General features: G+C 40.5%; 1 protein-coding gene across 1 annotated transcript in view; it reads left to right on the top strand.

Moving 5' to 3' along the window:
* Positions 1-177: 177 nt before the first annotated feature.
* GFM2 (GTP dependent ribosome recycling factor mitochondrial 2) overlaps positions 178-19,524 on the top strand; it is a 21,870-nt gene continuing 2,523 nt past the window's right edge. Inside the window, exons 1-18 of the mRNA XM_074166902.1 lie at positions 178-262; positions 995-1,084; positions 2,433-2,517; positions 4,192-4,237; positions 5,226-5,323; positions 6,365-6,490; positions 6,894-6,982; positions 8,431-8,519; positions 8,762-8,822; positions 8,918-9,103; positions 11,946-12,026; positions 12,769-12,917; positions 13,411-13,551; positions 13,634-13,733; positions 14,536-14,722; positions 17,645-17,721; positions 18,238-18,376; positions 18,531-18,716. Coding sequence (XP_074023003.1) covers positions 1,022-1,084; positions 2,433-2,517; positions 4,192-4,237; positions 5,226-5,323; positions 6,365-6,490; positions 6,894-6,982; positions 8,431-8,519; positions 8,762-8,822; positions 8,918-9,103; positions 11,946-12,026; positions 12,769-12,917; positions 13,411-13,551; positions 13,634-13,733; positions 14,536-14,722; positions 17,645-17,721; positions 18,238-18,376; positions 18,531-18,716 — 1,903 coding nt within the window. The 5' untranslated portion in view covers positions 178-262; positions 995-1,021. The remainder of the gene's footprint in view (positions 263-994; positions 1,085-2,432; positions 2,518-4,191; positions 4,238-5,225; positions 5,324-6,364; positions 6,491-6,893; positions 6,983-8,430; positions 8,520-8,761; positions 8,823-8,917; positions 9,104-11,945; positions 12,027-12,768; positions 12,918-13,410; positions 13,552-13,633; positions 13,734-14,535; positions 14,723-17,644; positions 17,722-18,237; positions 18,377-18,530; positions 18,717-19,524) is intronic.

The raw sequence follows: 19,524 nt of genomic DNA, 5'->3' as shown, positions 1-19,524 counted from the left end.
GCCTTCCCCAAGAGCTACGCGCTCAGCTTGGCGGGGCCTGAAACAGGAGAAAAACGGAGAGGGAGATGCCGGAGCGGCGCTTTTGCCGCCTGGGTCTGTGAGGTCGGGGTAGCGGGGCGGAACGAGGGGAGGGCAGATTAGGCGTAGGGGAGAGGAAGGAGGAGCGCAACTTCCGGCGACATGGCGGCTTTCCCGGTTAGACCCAGGCCCGGGCCCGCGGTGCAGGCCAAGCTGTGGCTCTGTTAAAGCTCTTCGTCTGGCGGTTCGTAATGGGGCGGGTTGGGGCCGCGCCGGTTTGCGGAGCGGCTGCCTGGGCCGGGTGGCCCCGCAGCGGGCAGCGTGAGAGGAGCGCTACCGCCCCACTGCGCTGGGCGGCAAAGGGCGACACAGGACGGGCGGGGGGGAGGGGGCGGAAGCGGGCCTGGGTGCAAGCTTCTTTCCCTACCACGAAGCTTAACATCACTGGAGCTAGATATGGGTGTCCCCTTAAACAACGTAGCGGCCAGCTAGAAATGCTCTTGAAGCTTCTGCGCTGGGGCTTTTCATCCTACTGCTTTTAGCGATGCTTAAAATCCCGTAGCATCTATTGGTTCCTGTTATTTCCCTCCCAAACACGTACTTCTCCCAGCTGCCCCTTCCTCTGCCGAGATCAGCAGAAGCTCTTTATGCTTCGCTGATGGGTAATGGGTGCTCTAGAGCTTTTCTGAGTGTAAGCGTAAACAGCAATGTTAATGCTTATGCTTTACTGTTTGCAAATTTCTTTGAGAAATACATTCAGTGTTTGTGGGCTTGCATTTATGCTGCATTTTTAAGGCTTATTAGCACAATTTTTACAGATCTGACACCGATTCAATGTGCAAAGCGGTAACCTGAAAAATAGTAACCCCGTCTAACTTGAAAAACAGTTAAGTTTCCTGATTGTTTTATGTGGAAGTAATATAGCTACCTGCTTCCTGTCATAAACATGTTATACAATGTTTACTTATCTTGGCAGGGAAGAATTTTAGGTACAGGAGCCAAAATGTTGAGAATTACGAGGAAATTTCCGGTTAACGCATTGAAGTCATCCAGTTTGTGCCATGAGGTAAACTTTTTTCCCGAATTTTGAGACTTCCTCTGTGAGCAAAGGAAATACACAGGTTACTCGGAGTAAACATTTTACGTTTTTTTTTCTCTTTCATTTAAAAATTGGTATTCAAATAGAATGTGTAGTTTCATATTGAAATTAGACTTAGAATCATAGAATCATTTAGGTTGGAAAAGACCTTTGGGATCATGGAGTCCAACCGTCTTCCCTACTCTACAAAGTTCTTCCCTACACCATATCCCCCAACACCACATCTAAGCGACTCTTAAACTCATCCAAGGATGGTGAGTCAACCACCTCCCCGGGCAGCCTGTTCCAGTGTCTGATTACTCTTACAGTGAAGAATTTCTTCGTAATGTCCAGTCTAAACCTACCTTGTTGCAAGTTGAAGCCATTCCCTCTTGTTCTATCGCTGTTTGCTTGTGAGAAGAGACCAGCACCAACCTCTCTACAATGTCCGTTCAAGTAGTTGTAGAGAGTGATGAGGTCTCCCCTCAGCCTCCTCTTCCTCAAACTAAACAGTCCCAGCTCCCTCAATCGTTCTTCGTACGATTTATTCTCCAGGCCCTTCACCAGCTTCGTTGCCCTCCTCTGCACTTGCTCCAGCACCTTGATATTTCTCTTGTATTGAGGTGCCCAAAACTGGACACAATACTCCAGGTGTGGCCTCACCAGTGCTGAGTACAGGGGCACAATCACCTCCGTACTTCTGCTGGTCACACTATTTCTAATACAAGCCAGGATGCCATTGGCTTTCTTGGCCACCTGGGCACACTGCTGGCTCGTATTTAGCCACTTGTCAATTAGAACCCCCAAGTCCTTTTCCACCAGGCAGCTTTCCAGCCACACTTCCCCAAGCCTGTACCGATGCATGGGGTTGTTGTGGCCCAAGTGCAGGACCTGGCACTTGGTCTTGTTGGAGCTCATAAGACTTGACATAAGTCAGAATGTGGAAGCTGAATATGTAATTTTTCTGTAAACTTTTTTAGTTATCTGTGATTTTGATTACTTAATAGTTGTAATTCATAAATTTGTATTATTTACACAAATAATTAGAGGCATTTAAAATATTGTGGCTACTAACAACATGCTTTGGTGCTGCCATAGACTTTTACTCCCCCAAAAAATATTGGGATTGGACTTGGTTTAAACCTCAGTGCTACCATCTTCATGCTTCTGCCTCCAAACAGCTGGTATTTTGAGCTTATGTACATATCTAAAAAAAAATATCATTTCTTGTAGATTATTTTTTTTTAGTTTAGTTTTCTACAACTGGTAAAAATGTAGCTAAAAAGTAATTGTTTATAATGATAAATATTCTATATGATTTTTTTTTTCTTTTAAGCATGTGCATTTCAGGAAGACAAAATTCAGAGTCGTAAGTGTGACACAGCAAAACTGCAATCTACGAACCTACAGTTCTTCCCCAGGTATAAGTTTAAATTATTTTCTTAATTGTAAGGATTACTCTAAAAATTAGTAAGAATGCTTTCTAACTTGTGTTTTATTGTATTCCTCTGGTCATTATTTATAGAATTTGGTGTATGGACTGCAAACAGAGCAATTAAAACATTGAAAGACTGAAAGGAAGTGTTTTGCATTGCTGCTCTTTTCTTAGTGAATGTATGGTATAAAGCCTTTAGAAAGTAAGAAAAAGAAAAGATACAGATTTATAGGAAGTCCACGTCAGTTGTGAAGTGTGATGATAGCCAGCATGTCGGAAAGGGAGAAAGACAGGAATCTGACTAAATAGAAGTTTTAAGTTATCATCATTAATTTTCTTTGCAAACTCAGGATAAAGAGAGTAGAAAGAATAAGATCCTTCAAAAACCAAATTTAATTAGAAGGAATTTTTGTGGTCTTTGAGTAGCTACAGTGAGATTGAAGGGAAATCAATTGCTACAAGATACTTTTGGGAGTCAGGGACAATATTTCTACATTGTGATGGGAAGGAATTGGTAACTGGTGGGTAGCCAACTTCTTTTTTTTTAAAAAGAGGTAAAATTGTTAATGGATTCAGTATTGTGTATCTTCGCAAAAGTCTGTATCCTGCAGTCATGTACCTAAGAAGACAGCTTACTCTTTGTTGCTAATATCAACAGCGTCTCTGTTGCTACCTATTTGTGTGTAGTTGTCTGCGAGATGTCCTTGCTGTCTGCTGTATTTATCCCTGGTTTTGCTGTGCTGAGTGCCTCAGTGTGTCACATGGGAGGCAGAGCTTCGTTCCATACACAAGAAGACAAGCAAGAAATCTCAAACATACTCATATGTTGTTTTGTGGGTTATTTTAGAAACTGGAGGGGAAAAAGGGACTGGTAGTTGGAGTTTTATTTTAGACTTCAGTCTTTCTCCTTATTGAGACATTAGCCTGTAAGATGCCTCTTAAATGTCTCTCTGGTAGGAGGGATGACCTGTATGTGGTTAAGGAATGTTAATTTAAACATTGTTTAATTCTGTTTGGCCTATTGAAGGTAAATTAAAGTACTAGGAAAGTGAGTTCCTGAAACACAACTTAAATGGCTTGAGTAACAATTATGGATTAGTCTCCTAAAAATTGAGCTTGGCAGCTTATTTTCCAACTAAATAGGGTGTGAGAGAGGAAATATCTTTCAGGAAAATATACATTTGAAACTCCTCAGTCCCGTATTTTTTAATCTAGGTCAGTTTGTGTTTTCTCCCTCATAATTATGCTGTCTAGCTTCAGTGTTACAGGAGAAACGACTTTTGAAATTTGTTACCTAATAGCCTGTTCAGATGAATGTCAGTATTACAGTTGTCTTCGACTGTGGCATATTTTGCTATTGCTTCTGCAGAGTAAGATTTTACTGTTTACTTTTCTGTGTAGGCTTTTTCCTATTGTTTTTGCATTATAGCTTGTTTGAAGAGTTTCTCCTTTTGAGAGAGAGATATTTATTGAAAATTAAGTACACGTTTCTAGAAATTTGAAGTGGTAGAGATTGTCATGCATTGTGGCTCTGAATCTTTTTTTTTTTTTTACTAAGTTGTTCAGGAGTTTTGTTAAATATATTTAATTCTGTTAAAATCTATCATTTCTACATTGGGATCAGTCTTACAAATTGTTGTATTGTTTTGTTTGTCTCCAGGAGATGTTAAATCTCTGCGTTCTGTCATTAATCCTCATATATCCAGGTATGTCATGCTAGCTTATTTTTCGGATGTAACTGGCAGTCAGAGCAATTGATGTGATGTAAGGTCACAGGTTGCTGCTATGCCCATCACATCTGTCGTTCATGCACATGTTCTAAGTTAAAGTTAGAACTTCCTTAGTCTTACCCTTCTGACATTTCAATACAGAACGGTTATTGGTGTCAGAAAGATTTTGGACTGTCTCTTGTTTACATTATCAGACCCAAAAGCTGGGCTTTTAGGGAAGTGCCAAGTCCATGATGGGAGCTGAACAAGGAGGCATGGATGTCTTGGGACCGCTGCTGTGGGCTGGGGTGTATGCTTTGTGTTCATGGGAGCACTCAGCTGTGTTAGGTGAGGGCATTAGTAATGAGGTAATTAGGGACTGAGCTGCTGGAGAATTAGCTTGGGGCTGAAGTTCCCTTGGAAGACTACTTCTGCCCTGAGGGTGAATTCAGCTAGCATTAATGGTGACTATGGGGTCTGAGCGCAAGCCTGTCATGCACAGAGCTAGTGAAGCCATTTTGGAAGCTGCTGGCAAGGTAACTTCAGAAAGGAAGACTTGGCTGAACAGAATGAAGAAGAACTTCATAGCAACTTGGATGCGGTATTTAGGGCATAAAGGATATATATGCAATGGATTTTTTCAAGCGCCAGGGGCTAGGGATTGGGATGGATGAGAGGGTGAAGGGCCTGCTTCTGTCTGTGAGGAGGGTGGGTGGGTGAGGATGAGGCCAAGAAGTGTCCTTCCCCTCAAGTGAAGCATGGAAGCCTGTTCCAGAACTCTTGAGTACTTCTGATCTGAAGAAAATCCACCATTTCAATACTATTGTACTTCAGTATCAGAATGTACACTGTCAGATATGCAACAGAGGAAAAATCTTATTCATCTGTTGTACTACTTCCAGTGAATATTAATTTTTTTATACAAATACCAATATAACTGAATAAAAAAATACCTCAGTAAAAGCAAAGTTTTTGCTTTATGCAGGATCCGAAATATTGGCATTATGGCCCACATTGATGCAGGGAAAACTACAACAACAGAGAGAATGCTGTATTATTCTGGATACATAAGAACGCTTGGAGGTTAGAAATACTTTCTGTATTTCAGTATGTTTGAGAGATTTAATAGCATACAATAACATGCAATGCAGTTGGAGGTTGCTGGTGGCATGCTTAGCATAGGAGCCAGTTGTTCCGAAGTTGTGCTGCAAGATAATGAAATTTTAAGGCACATTCCATTATGTTTTAAGGCAGTTGTACTTTGAGAAATCATGGGTTCGTATTTTTCTTTTAGTGCATTGATTTGCTTAATATTTAATTAGAGGTTCTCCTTGTTTTGCTTGTAGCTCATTGGCTATTCTGGTAAAGCTGTTCCGTCAGTTCTCTTTTGACCTGTAAAGAAACCAGATTTACTAAAACTAACCATTTCTTTTGAAAGCCAGAGCATAGGAAGAATTCTTTGCTTCAACAATTCTCACAGAATTCTTCAAGACTGAAAGGATCACAGCAGCCTCCATTTGTGCTACCTTTTGGCCTTTTATATTTAGTTCCTTGTTCTCTGCTGTGTGTGAGAATGGTAGATGTTAGGCTTGTGGAGCGGTTGAACTTGGTGGCCTGATTATTTTAAAATGTGGAACTGCTTCTCTTTTTATTAAAAATAATTTAAAAAAAAACCCAATCAAAACCCAACCTCGTACTTGTTTGGTTTGGGGTTTTTTGGTGTTTTTTTTGTTTTTTTAACCTAATTACCTTTTAGTTACTAAATTTTAAAATGGCAGGCACATTCCATACAGTGAGTGCAGCCAGGTTTTTTAAAACTGTAGTTTGTTCGTGATTTTGGACTTTGCTTTAGTTTTTAAGTTTCTCACAGTGTTACTAGGATTAAGAACAACAAAAACGTTGTTAGAATTGCTTGTCTTTGACTTAAAGAGCATTTGTTCCCTGGAAAGGGAGCCTGGGTAAATTAGTTGGCATTACCATTTTCTGAAAAAGGCCAGTTTTCATAGGTTATACATCTATAAAAAGAAAAGTATTTCCAAATCTCTCTCAACACCTGTATTCCAAGACAATTTCAGCTTTTGAATTATTTGCCTACACAACTGTAATCCTGCTCCCTGTGCACAGATGTTGATGATGGGGACACAGTGACAGATTTTATGGTACAGGAGCGAGAACGTGGTATTACCATTCAGTCTGCTGCTGTTACATTTGACTGGAAGGACTACAGAATCAACCTGATTGACACGCCAGGTACTACACTTCAGCAGTACTCACATTATTATGGGAGAGTAAATGAGGTGGAGTGTCGTAGAATTTAAGTCTTGCTTTTAAATGTGGTGCAATATTTATTTGGTTTAATTGTAGCAGTAAAAAGCCCTATACTGAGCTCTCTTCAGCTTTGGCTAATTATTGTTTGCTGGTGCCTAATCTAGCTTGTTTTAAGTGAACTCAAACTGTCAATGTTAAATTGCTCTCAGTTCTGGGATTGCAGTGTAACAATCTTTTGTGTTTCAAGGACTGATGGTGCATTGCTCTGCAAGCAAAGACAAGGTTGTTTTGACATGATTTAAAAATAAAATAAAATAAAATTTTAATGACCTGTTGACGTTACCTGTTTGAATTATGATGATATAAAAGGAAGGTTGTTTTTTAGGTCATGTGGACTTTACAGTGGAAGTGGAGCGTTGCTTGAGGGTCCTGGATGGAGCTGTAGCAGTGTTTGATGCTTCAGCTGGTGTTGAGGTAAAAATAACTGGTAGATTATTTTATTTTTTTTTGATCTAATGATTAAAATCATACTGAAATTATAATAGTACAGAGATGTTGCTCTATATTACTCTTTTGATGCTTTGATCAAAATTCAGCTTCAGAAAGCTGCACATTTAATTTCAAGTCCTGTAGTGTACAGGAATTTCCATGGTAATAAGGGGCAAATAAGTGAGATTCCTATTAAACTCTGAGGTTTTTTTTGTTGTTTTGTTGCTGTCCTTTACAAACATTGATTGAGATGAATGCTTCTGGCTAGCTCCACCGGTGGAAAGAAATGAATAGCTGTTCATTTCTCATTCTTGGGTTTCCTGTAGAAACTGAGTAATTTTTCAGCCAGAATTTCTCCCTCCCCAATGGCCTGTTTAACATGCCGTATTAGGCATGGTGCAGAAAAGATGGAGGCAGTCTGGAATTTGACTTTATAGCATGAGATGTTTGAGTAGTTCAGCCCTATAGAAAAGTTACATGTTGTGAAATCACTGTGTTCCCGTAGGACATACTTTTTTACTGGATGAGGGATGAGAGAACTCTTGATCAGTGTGAGTCACATTATTTAATTTGCTATTGGAAAGCATTTAGGTACCATCATATATGAAACTGAACTGAGTAACAGCCCTCAGCCCCAACAACAAAACAGATAGATCTGCTTGTGGGTTGTGGGGTTTTTTTTCCCAAAACTGTGTAGGAAATTCTTGCATTATTTCCATGTATTGGTAAGAGACTACTTCTGAATCTGAACTGATTTTCATATATGCCTGTTTTAACTTTCCAATGAAAATGCAGTCATGAATTGTACATGTACAATTACTAGCAACACAACTGGTGTTGCTAGTAATCTATACAACTAGTGTGCAACTAGTACACAAATAACTAGCAAAACCTCAATAATTTCTAGTGTTGTATTTGTAGGCACAGAAATGCTTGCTTGTGTGTGCTTAAGTATCTTGTCAATAAAGTCTTAAGTCTCTACTGGTTTTTTTTTCCATATATATCCCCAGTCACGGAAGTCACAGACCTGTTAGAGTTGGAAGGGACCTCTAGAGATCATCTATTCCAACTCCCCTGCCAAAGCAGGATTGCCTAGAGCACATTACTCAGGACTGCATCCCAGGCGGGTCTTGAAAATCTCCAGAGAAGGGGACTCCACGACCTCTCTGGGCAGCCTGTTCCAGTGCTGTAATGCTTAGTTTCTCCCTGTGTTCCTTTGCCCATATACCTGTGTGCCCTTAGTGAAGGAATGATGACAGCCGAGAGATGAGATAAAGCTGCTTGTGGAGTTCACCTGTGCTGCTAGATACAGGATTGTCGCAACGCACCCAGCACGGTTCCCTTCTGTACCCTGAACTGCGTCTCTCAGTGGTGTTGCGGAGTGTCTATTTTGGCTACCGGCACTAGTGTTTCCATTTTGTCTTTTGCTTTAGGCCCAGACTCTGACAGTGTGGAGACAAGCGGACAAACATCAGATACCACGAATTTGCTTTTTGAACAAGATGGACAAGAACAGGGCAAGGTATTTAGATAGTTATTTTAATCATTGCTAAAAACCTCATAGGAGAATGTACGTAATTAAAGTTTTTCAGTTAAGCATAGTTCAAGCCAACTATGGTAATGCTTACCATATACGTCTTTGATTATGCACATGCATATTTTTCTGTAATTGTAGGAGTAATTTTTGCCATAAATAGGGAAAGTAAGCCTATTTTACTATATCATTACATTTTGTCTAACTTAGTGTCTATTGTTTTAATATAGTTTTACATATGCTGTTGAGAGCATCAAACAGAAGTTGAAGACTAAACCGTTGCTTTTGCAGGTAAGCTTAGAAATTAAATGTTCGTTTGCTTTCTTTCAAATGGTACTTATTTCTTAATGTTTTGCAGCTGTCCAAAATGTCCACTCTATTTGCAGTTGCCCATTGGGGAAGCCAAGACCTTCAGAGGACTGGTTGATGTTGTGACTAAGGAACAAATAATTTGGAAACCTACTTCTGATTTGGATGATGGAAAAAATTTTGAGCAAAAGCCGCTGCTGGAGGCTGATGACCCTAGCCTTTTCCAAGAAGTCCAGGACGCCAGAAATGCCTTAATAGAACAAGTAAAGTTCTAAAGTAAATACATAATATATTTAAAACCATTATTTAGAACAGTAGAAAAAACAGACTGAAAGGGACCACCAGAGGTGTCTGATGCAGTGACCTGCTGACTTCAGCATTAGATCAGGTTGCTCAGGCCTTGTTCAGTTGAGTTTTCAGGTCTCTAAGGATGGTGATTACTATCTGTCTAGGCAGCCTGTCCAGTGCTTGGTCATACTTGTAGTCAAACATTATTTCTTTTTGTCCCATGGGAATTTACCACGTTGCAGCCTGTGACAGTACCGCTTGTCCTTTCCTTGTGTACCTCTGAGAAGAATCTGTCTGTGTTTTCCCTGAAGCAGACCCACCACCACCTCCACATTTCAAGTAGTAAGGGACAGCATTTGCATCCTGCCTTAGCCTCTGCAGGTTAGACAAACCCATCTCTTTGTGCCTCCAGCTGCACTCCAACCACCTTAGCCGTTTTCCACTGGACTTCACAGAGTTTGTCAGTCTTTTTTGTGCTGAGGAACCTAGAGCAGACAGTGGTTTAGATCTAGCTTCACAAGTGCAGGGGAGAGGGTACTAACCACTTGCCCTGATCCACTGGCTATGCTCTGGCTGATGCTGCCCGGAGTGCTGTTAGCCTTTGTCGCTGGAAGGGGACACTGCTGACTCATGCTCACTTGTCCAGCAGGACCCTCTGGTTGACTTCTGCGGAGCTGTTTCCTAGCTAGTTGATTCCCATTCTGTCTCAGCACATGGATTTGTTCTGTCCCTGGTGCAAGGTTCTGTATTTGTCCTTATTGAACTAATTTCAGATTTTCTTCACGTCCTTTTCATCTGTCAAAGATGCTTAATGCACATTGGAAGTGCTAATGCATGGTGGCAAAACATGCTGAATGTAGAGAGTTGGTGTCCCTGGCTCTTCAATATATGTGTAAAATGAAAAATACTCCCTGCCTTAAAATAGGGAACTGAAAAAAGAAGACACTAAACTTAGTATTCAGTTGGCTAACATGGCATCTGGTATTCTTAGTCTTAGATGCCAAAAAGATACTTGGTATATTGACATGCGGCCTGGCAGATGTGACCCAGAACCTGTAGGATGTCCATACCCTTCTGGAGTGGCAGCTAGAAGTTGGATAGGGTGTAGCAGGCTGGTCAAAATGGTGCTACATACTGTGTTAGAGGCACCTGAATCCCATCATAAATCCTGTTGCACATCCATCCAAAAAGTCAATGGGAGGGATGAGAAAAGAACAGTATAAATATTTCTTTAACGTAAATTGTCATACTGTGAACCTAAGAAAGGTAATAGAAACTTGATCTACTTGACACCAGGTTTTGCACGGTTGGCAGTTTAGAAGGTGTGAAGAATGGAAGAATTAATGGAAGTAAAAGAATAATTTGCTTATTGAGCAGTGCAGAACATTTGAAATAATTTGTCCAGAGTGTTTTCCTTCTCCCCTGAGCTGGCATTTTAAGGTTTCACATTATTTTGTGTAATTTAGGTAATGCTATTGGAATATTTGGTTGTACTTGATAGACTCTAAGCAAGTCTTCTCTCCAAGTCAAATGGGTTGGGTTTTTTTATTACATTTGCTTTGCTTATATACAACTTAAAAATGTAGTAGTGATTACACTTGAATGCATACTTTTATGAGCAAAATTTGGGAGATAAACATAGTTGTTAATCTCAGCTGTCGATCTATTTTGCTGAAGGGCTGTCCTCCGTACAACCTTGAATAGCACTGTGCAAGTGCATAAACAGATGACACTAGGCTCTGGGTTTCCTTTGAAATATCAGAATTGGAGAGATCCATTTTATATTGCACTGAGTTCAGTAAAACGCATACACATTCTGGTTTTCAAAATTTCCAAGTTCTAAATGGGGGTGTTATCACTCAGCCTCTTATCTTAAGTAATGTATTGTCAGATAGAAAGCTTTGAACAGTGTCGGGTTTTTTCCTTTGGTTCCTGGGCCCTTCCTGAAGCAGGAAGGGGTGGACCAGTAGTGCGATAATTGAGATAACTTTGTGTACATAAAATATTCTTTGATGTGTTTTCTATCCTATTAACACTCCCTATGAGAAACACTGTAAAATTTAGTAGCTTGAATACCAGTCATCTTGCACACTTGCTTTCACTTAATTAAATGAACACTTCCCTTTATCTCTCATGTTTTAATTATCAGCTTGATTAGACTTGTAAATGCTTATCAGTGATTCATTTCAGTATTTGTTAAATTGCTGTTGTAGCCGCCAGAGGGGGCAAAGTGCTTTCCTGCACGTGGGGTGTCCTGGGTCTATAACAGTGCAAGGCTGTATGTCAGAGGAGGCTCAAAGAGTAGTTAATTTATTTGTCATGCTAAGTGGCACAGTTTGAAAATACAAATCAGCTCTTGGACCTACAAGCCTTCAACATGAAGAAGGTCAAAATGCCCCGAAGGCTTGTCTATTTTTTTCCAGCTGTGTATCTGTTGATTCACAAAGGTTATTTGCTGGTTACTTCAGACTTAGCCTTGTTTGCAGATCTGAAATATATTCAGTTGTACCCTTCACGGCTGTCACTGTCCGGCTGCAGGTTTTTTCAACTTCGGGGAGAAGTACAAGCATTCTTTCTCCCACTGATCTTCTGCCTTGACAGCAGCTTTATAAGTTGATTTTTTTATTGTTTTTTTCCCCCTGTCCTTTCTTGAAACCTTCATTTCCATAATTTTCTGTGTTTTGCGTTTATGATCTCTGATGTCTTTAAAGGCTTTATTCCTGCTCTGTTTAGCTTTATATATCCTAAATAAGTAAGATTTGTGGATTGTCTGTGAAACTGCTGTATGCCAAATAATAAAGAACTATTCTTTTCAAGGTTGCAGATCTGGATGATGAATTTGCTGAACTGATTCTAGGAGAATATAGTGAAAATTTTGACTTAATTCCAGCTGACAAGGTAATTTTTACATTTCATTATTTATAAACAAGTTTTTACTAGCCATTATTCTGAAAGGTTGGGTTTTTCTTCCTTGGGCAGATGTGCATTTTTTTATCAACAAAAAAAAAATCACACCACCAGCTCTTGTAGTGAATTTACAGTACTGTGTATTTAGGACAAAGTATGTTCAAGCTTAGTATGAATTTTGTCTGATAATGCATTAACTGTTATTCTCAGACATGCTAGGCATAATTTTAAAAGTAAGGTACCTTTGCTCAGGAAGGTTTGGTTTGTGGGGTTTTTTTTGAACGTTAGGCTGCTGCAAAAAAATTTAGGGAAAGGTGAATGGAATTTCCAGGCAGACTCAGTGCAGTTTTTGTCTGAGCTGCTGATTCTTACTAACAAAAGTAGCATCTCAACCACCCTGAATTGGTTGGATCCTCAGACACTGCATATTGAAAGTGGTGAGGTGTGACATTTCTGAATTGAAAGGACTGTTAGAAAAGGAACAAGAGTAGCTGCAGATCTGGATGAAGTGTTTAGAAATCTTAAAAGCAGTGCTGTCTGTTTTAGCATCGAAACATTTGGGGTTATGGTTTGGAGCTCATTAAAAGCAGTGAAAAGAGTTTGCATGAGTGATGCTGTATTTGTAAGCATATTTTTTAACTTTGGGGGATTTCTTAGCAGTATCTGATAGCTGGAATACAGTCCAGGCTAAATTGTAGTTCACTTGCTAATAGAAAATAATTGGTTTTTGCAGTTGCAGTCTGCTATCCGCAGAGTCACGCTGGCTCAGAAAGCGGTACCTGTACTCTGCGGCAGTGCCCTGAAGAACAAAGGAGTGCAACCATTACTGGATGCTATTACTATGTACTTGCCTGCACCTAATGAGCGCTCGTATGAGTTTCTGTAAGTTACAGGGGAAAAAGGAGGGTCGGGAAAAAGGAAAAATAAGTAGGAAAGCATAAAAGGAAAAATATTAAAAGAGTATTCATATCTTTAAAAATGTTTACTATTTCTAGGTATGAAATAACAGTAGAGATGTGTGGACATAAAAATACACTTGAGTACTGAACCTGCTTTGGTCAGTGCTACTGGCATTGTATGTGTTTATCTCCAGTTGTGAAACTTGTGCTTTAGAGCTCTAAAGTCTATTTTTAATCTAAGGATATTGCCATTTTACAAAATTAGGTTCTATGGGTCGTCTTTAGTATTCACTGAGCTGCATGACATCTTACGTATCCTGCTGGAACTAGAACTGCTTAGGTTAATATTTTTTTGTACAAATTATGATTTTTAAAAATCTGCCTCTATTAATATTGCAATAAGGAATTTAGGTAAACGTGAGTTTGAGAGGATTAGTCCTCCAAGTATGCTTTTTGCTGTGCTTTTTATTTTGCAGACAATGGTACAAGGATGACCTGTGTGCCCTAGCGTTTAAAGTTCTCCATGATAAATGTCGTGGACCACTAGTTTTCATTCGCGTTTACTCAGGTTCACTGAAACCTCAATCAGCTGTATATAATATTAACAAAAGTTGCACGTGAGTAAGATAGAGGTGTTGGTTTAGTGTAGCATTGGAATATCTGCTAAAGTCCTGAGTAATACAAGAATTTCATTTTCAGGGAGAGAATGAGCCGGCTGCTCCTGCCTTTTGCTGATCAGCAAATTGAAATACCATCACTTATGCCTGGCAACATTGCCCTTACTGTTGGGTTAAAACAGGTAATGGAAAATACTGGTTGTGTAAGGGAGCTTGTTTCACAAGTGTGCTTTCCACTTTTATGATACTGTATCTCAGAGGTGTTCTTGATTATTGTGACATATGTAAACTTGCTTTATTTGAAGTACATGTACTTCCCTCTAAAGTGAAATATTACAATGTACATATGTCAGTAACTGGGAGATGCAGTGCTGATTACATAGAGAGGACTGAAAACTGAAGGTGTGTTTTAGAAGGGTTCTGAGGTTGTGTTTGTATTGTAACTCTTAAAATACAATGTAATGCCATGGAGAGACCTGCGGGGAAGGAGAGCGATGTTCCAAATAAGATACCCAAAAGCAAAAGCGTACCTTAAGTTCCAGTAAGTTTGTTTCATGCTTGCTTCTATTAGTTTACTAATTCAGTGTTTTATTGTCTGAACAGGCTGCATAGATCTCATTTGCACAGATTTTCTAAAATGTAACGAACTTTGGCATGCATAAGCAAATTTTCATTTACCAATACTGTTCTTTGTGGCTTTATGTCTTGACTGGCAAGTTAGATTTAAAATGCAGTGGATTGGACAAAGAAGTGCTAGTCTAAATTTGAGCACAGTTTTTCCTATTCCAGATCATTTTAGTTATTTGAAGATAGACATTACAGTAACGGTTTAAGTAGATAAATGGAGTTTAGCACAAGTGGTTTTGAGGAAGAAAAACGGTCGGCGTTTGTGGTTTTGGTTTTTTGTGGGTGTGGGGTTTTTTTTTTCATACCCACTTCTCTCCCTCTCCGGTGTCTTGTGGGACACTGGGTGTTGATCTGTAGAGTGCCACTGGAGATACCATAGTGTCATCAAAGGCTTCAGCAGTAGCTGCAGCACGCCGAGCTGGAAGGGATGCTGCGGGAGAGAAGTCTACCAGTGATGTTGAGAGCCTTCTGCTGGCAGGTGTTGAGATCCCTGACCCTGTCTTCTTCTGCACAATTGAACCTCCTTCAATGGCCAAACAACAAGGTACAATGTAGCTACCTAAGAATATAATCAGATATTCAAGCGTAACCATATCCTCATATGTAAGGAGCAATGCTTATCACCAATCCATGCACGCCTGGCTGACATGAGAGAGTTGCACGAATTGATCAATTGGTGATCTAATAAGGACCTTTGGTGTTTTGCACAGAAGTTACATTTTAGACTGTGGTTGTCAGTATCCTTTGCTATTACTACGTTAAGCAGTACTAGTAGTAGTACTTTTCTAGTTTTTGCGTCTAGAAAACTAGTAGTTCTTCGTCTTGAAAGAAGAGATAGAGGCACTTTCATTTCCTACTGTCATGCTTAGTTTTGCTGCAGTCACACTGGTGTGCTGTATGTAGTATAAGTGCGAATAACCTTGAAATGTGGTTTTCTTTCTGTCAGCACTTGCAGTTTTGCTCTGTGGTGTGAAGTCTTCACTTACCAAGACTTCTGTGTGCCTAGTTAGGCTTCACCCATGCAATGTGAACTGCAGTCTTAACTGCCTTTCCCAAGATTCTGTCCCAGAGAACTTGGTTCCATTTGACTCTATTTGACCTTACTGGGTGCAGCGGGAAACATAGTGACAAAGGATGAGGAAGAGGCTGAGGTAGTTAATGCCTTCTTTGCTTTTGTCTTTAATAGTAAGACCAGTTGTTCTCAGGGTACCCAGCCCCCTGAGCTGGAAGACAGGGATGGGGAGCAGAACAAACCCCCCATAATCCAAGGGGAAATGGTCAGTGACATGCTACACCACTTAAACACACACAGGTGTATGGGGCTGGATGGGATCTACCCAAGGGTACTGAGGGAGCTGGTGGAAGTGCAGCGGTCTTGGCTAACTGGGAAGGTCCCGGTTGACTGGAGGTTAGCCAATGTGACACCCATCTACAAGAAGGGCCAGAAGGAGGATCCAGGGAATTACAGGCCTGTTGGTCTGACCCTGATGCCGGCAAAGGTTATGGAGCAGATCGTCATGAGTGCCAGCATGTGGCATATACAGGACAACCAGGTGGTGGGGTCCAGTCAGCATGGGTTCATGAAAGGCAGGTCCTGCTTAACTAATCTGATCTCCTGCTATGACAAGGTGACCCGTCTACTGGATGAGGGAAAGGCTGTGGATGTTCCTAGGCTTTAGGAAACCTTTGGCACTGTTTCCCACAGCGTTTTCCTGGAGAAACTGGCTGCTTATGGCTTGGACGGGTGTACACTTCATTGGGTAAAAAACTGGCTGGGTGGCCAGGCACAAAGAGTTATGGTGAATGGAGTTAAATCCAGTTGGCAGCTGGTCACAAGTGGTGCTCCCCAGGGCTTAGTATTGGGGCCAGTTCTCTTTATGTCTTTATCAATTATCTGGACGAGGGGATCAAGTGCATCTTCAGTAAGTTTGCAGATAACATCAAGTTGGGTGGGAGTGTTGATCTGCTGGAGAGTAGAAAGGCTTTGCAGAGGGACCTGGACAGGCAGGCTGGCTGGCTGGGCTGAGGCCAGTGGGATGAGGTTCAACAAGGGCAAGTGCCGGGTCCTGCACTTGGCTCACAACAACCCCATGCAGCGCTAGAGGTTTGGGGTAGAGTGGCTGGAGAGCTGCCTGGCAGAAAAGGACCTGGGGGTGTTGGTTGACAGCCCGCTGAACGTGAGCCCGCAGTGTGCCCAGGTGGCCAGGAAGGCCAACAGCATCCTGGCACGTATGAGAAATAGTGTGGCCAGCAGGACTAAGGAAGTGATAGTCCCCCGGTCCTTGGCACTGGTGAGGCCCCATCTCAAGTACTGCGTCCAGTTTTGGGCCCCTCACGACAAGACGTTGAGCTCCTGGAGCGTGTCCAGAGAAGAGCAGTGAAGCTGGTGAATAGTCTCAAGCACAAGTCTTATGATGAGGGATCTGGGGTTGTTTAGCTTGGAGAAAAGAAGGCTCAAGGGGAGACCTTAACGCTCTCTACAGTTACCTGAAAGGAGGTTGTGGAGAGATAGGGGTCAATCTCTTCTCCCAAGAAACAAGTGATAGGAAAGAGGAAACGGCCTCAAGTTGCACCAGGCAAGGTTTATATTGGATATTAGGAAAAATTTCATCATGGAAAGGATTATTAAGCATTGGGTCAGGCTGCCCAGGGAAGTGGTTGAGTCACCATCCCCAGAGGTATTTAAAGTAAATGTACATATGGTGCTTATGGACATGGTTTAGTGGTGGACTTGGCAGTGCTAGGTTAATGGTTGGACTTGATGATCTTAAAAGGTCTTTTCCAACCAAAACGATTCTATGATTCTATGACTCTTTTTGGAAATAGATACTTTCAACTGTCTATCTTCATTCCAACAAAGCTGAGCTTGGTTGGGGGTGAAGGGGAGGAAGGACAAGTACCAGTGTAGTGTGATGGAATGGAGCAAGGTAGAAGGCAGATTTGGAGCTGTATGTTTGTGGGCTGAGCAGTCTCAGCTGTGAGTTTAATCATTCTGTAGCTGCTTTCCTCAGCAGTTAAGGTAATGGGGAATCAGAAAAAAATAAATTGCATCTGAACCTTTTCACATTGAACTCATCTTAAAATATTTAGGCAAATCACTTAGGAGTTAGTTGACAATTTTTGTTATCTGTAAACTGGTAGCAGTACTTTTTATTGACCTGATGAAGCACTTACAGGTCTATTCTGTCTTCACAGGAGTACAAAATACCACTCTGAAAACAATATTTTTAATAACTAAATCAAAGCACTCTGTAGCATGCAGTTAATCTGTTGGAGAGAATTAGAAGTTGCAAGTTGCTTGCAATTTCAGTTGACTGTTTGCCAAAATCTGTGCTTCTTCAGGGTCCTTTTGATTCCTTCCGAGAATAAGATTTGACCTTATGAGGAAAGTGAAGTTTAAGACATTCCTTGTGATTCTCAAATTACTGAAATCTCTTTAGATGTAATGTTTGATATTTATGTACAGACTTGGATAACGCATTGAGCTGCCTTCAGCGTGAAGATCCAAGTTTAAAAGTGAAGCTAGATCCTGACACAGGACAAGTAAGATGAATCTTCTATTGCTCACTTTATAACCAGGCTCTACTTAAGAACTGTCAAGACCACCCTTTGGTTAGTTCATTTGCATATTGAAATTTTCTTGAATAAAAAGGACTCACTAAATGTGCGTATCTTGTAAGTATGAAGTTCTGTGCATCAAACTAAAATGGAGCCTTGTGCACTTATGCTTTACAGAGCAGAGGAAGTCATCCTGTGATCTGCATGTTTTTGACAGTTTTGTATTAAAAAAGTTTTTTTTTTTTACAGTTTTGTATTAGACTTCAAGGTAAAGTGAGATGACCTTTTTTCCAGTGGTCACAGTAGTGGTAATTACCCTCTCACTTACATGGTATTTATGTCAGATGACCTAAAGCAGTCCTGTTTTCTTTCCAGGCTCCTTAGAATTTGAAGTATTTCTAAGAGGCTATTAACAGCATGCAAGTCCTTGCTTCATCATTTTATATTAAAACTTGAGTTTTGCATGTTTCTCCTGTTCTCTCTTAACTCTCTTCTTAATAGACTATTCTTTGTGGCATGGGAGAACTACACATAGAGATCATTCATGACCGAATCAAACGTGAATATGGAATTGAGACTTATTTGGGACCTCTTCAAATAGCATACAGAGAAACCATCGTAAATGCTTCCCAAGCTACAGGTAAAATGGGTGAATGGAAGGAACATCTTGTTTCTGGTCTTGTAGCTTGATTTACTTTAAATGACCTTATGAGTAACTTTCAGATTAATTTTATGTATTAAGTGGGTTTTTTTTTCCAAATGGTTGTTTTGCTTTTTCCCCCCTTCCCCTGCAGATACATTGGACAAAACAGTAGGAGATAAACGACACTTAGTAACTGCGGAGTTAGAGGTGAGGCCCAGGTTAGGAGAGAGAGCAATGACAAAACCCGTCATCGAGTACGCTGTAAGCGTCATTGAAGGGCTACCCAAAGAACTCCAAGGAGCTATAGAAAATGGAATCAGAAATTCATGCATTCAAGGTAAAGGAAGTGCTATGACAGCTATACTGGTCTAACATTTCTGTAAGAAGCGATTTAGTATGTTTCTAGGGGGGAAGACTCCTTGGTAGCTTGAAAACTAAAAGCTGGTACATACTAACAGTAGATGCAAAGGAGAATTCAGAAACTTCCAAAACTACAAAAATTGACAAACAATCCTTTCCCTATGCCAGGAATGGAAGTCAGCATGCCTCTGGTTTTAAGGTCGATTTCTTCTCAGTCACTCAACAGTGTGCTTGGGATTATTTTTTGTTTTTTTTTTTAATAAGAGATAAGGTGTTTACTTGATGACATCACATAAACCAAAGTGATGTGGCAGAAGGAGGTTTGGAGGCCAGCACGTACGTACCACACTTCTATTAGAGTTCCTGATTTATTTTTTTATTTTAAAATAGGTTAAATCCATTGAAGTGTATAATAAAAAGCCTTACATAATTGAAAAGTACAGGCTTTCTGAAGGATTTAAAACATCTTTACGTTTGATTAAAAATAGGAAGTATTCTGTAACTTGTGGCTAAAGAAGTCTTCCTTACAGTAAAATCAGCAGGCAGTGCATTGATAAAAGAGAATTACTCTAGAAGCACTAGCATGAGGTGGTTTTTCCATGTTGCTTTGTTGAGTTGGAAAGCGTCTCTCATCTCTGGCTGTGGAATGAGTCTCAACTGTGTGCTTTCTTCATACTCCTTGAAGGCATTTCAGAACTCCAGCCTAAAATTCATGCCATTAAGTGCTTAAAAAACAAACAAAATAAAGTAGATCTGGCAACGTTCTTTGTAGGAAAAAAGCTATG

Source organism: Numenius arquata, chromosome Z (assembly GCF_964106895.1).
Source record: "Numenius arquata chromosome Z, bNumArq3.hap1.1, whole genome shotgun sequence".
In the NCBI taxonomy this organism is placed as follows: domain Eukaryota; kingdom Metazoa; phylum Chordata; class Aves; order Charadriiformes; family Scolopacidae; genus Numenius; species Numenius arquata.
The sequence above is the reverse complement of the archived record's forward strand: the minus strand, read 5'-3'. Positions and strand labels throughout refer to the sequence as shown.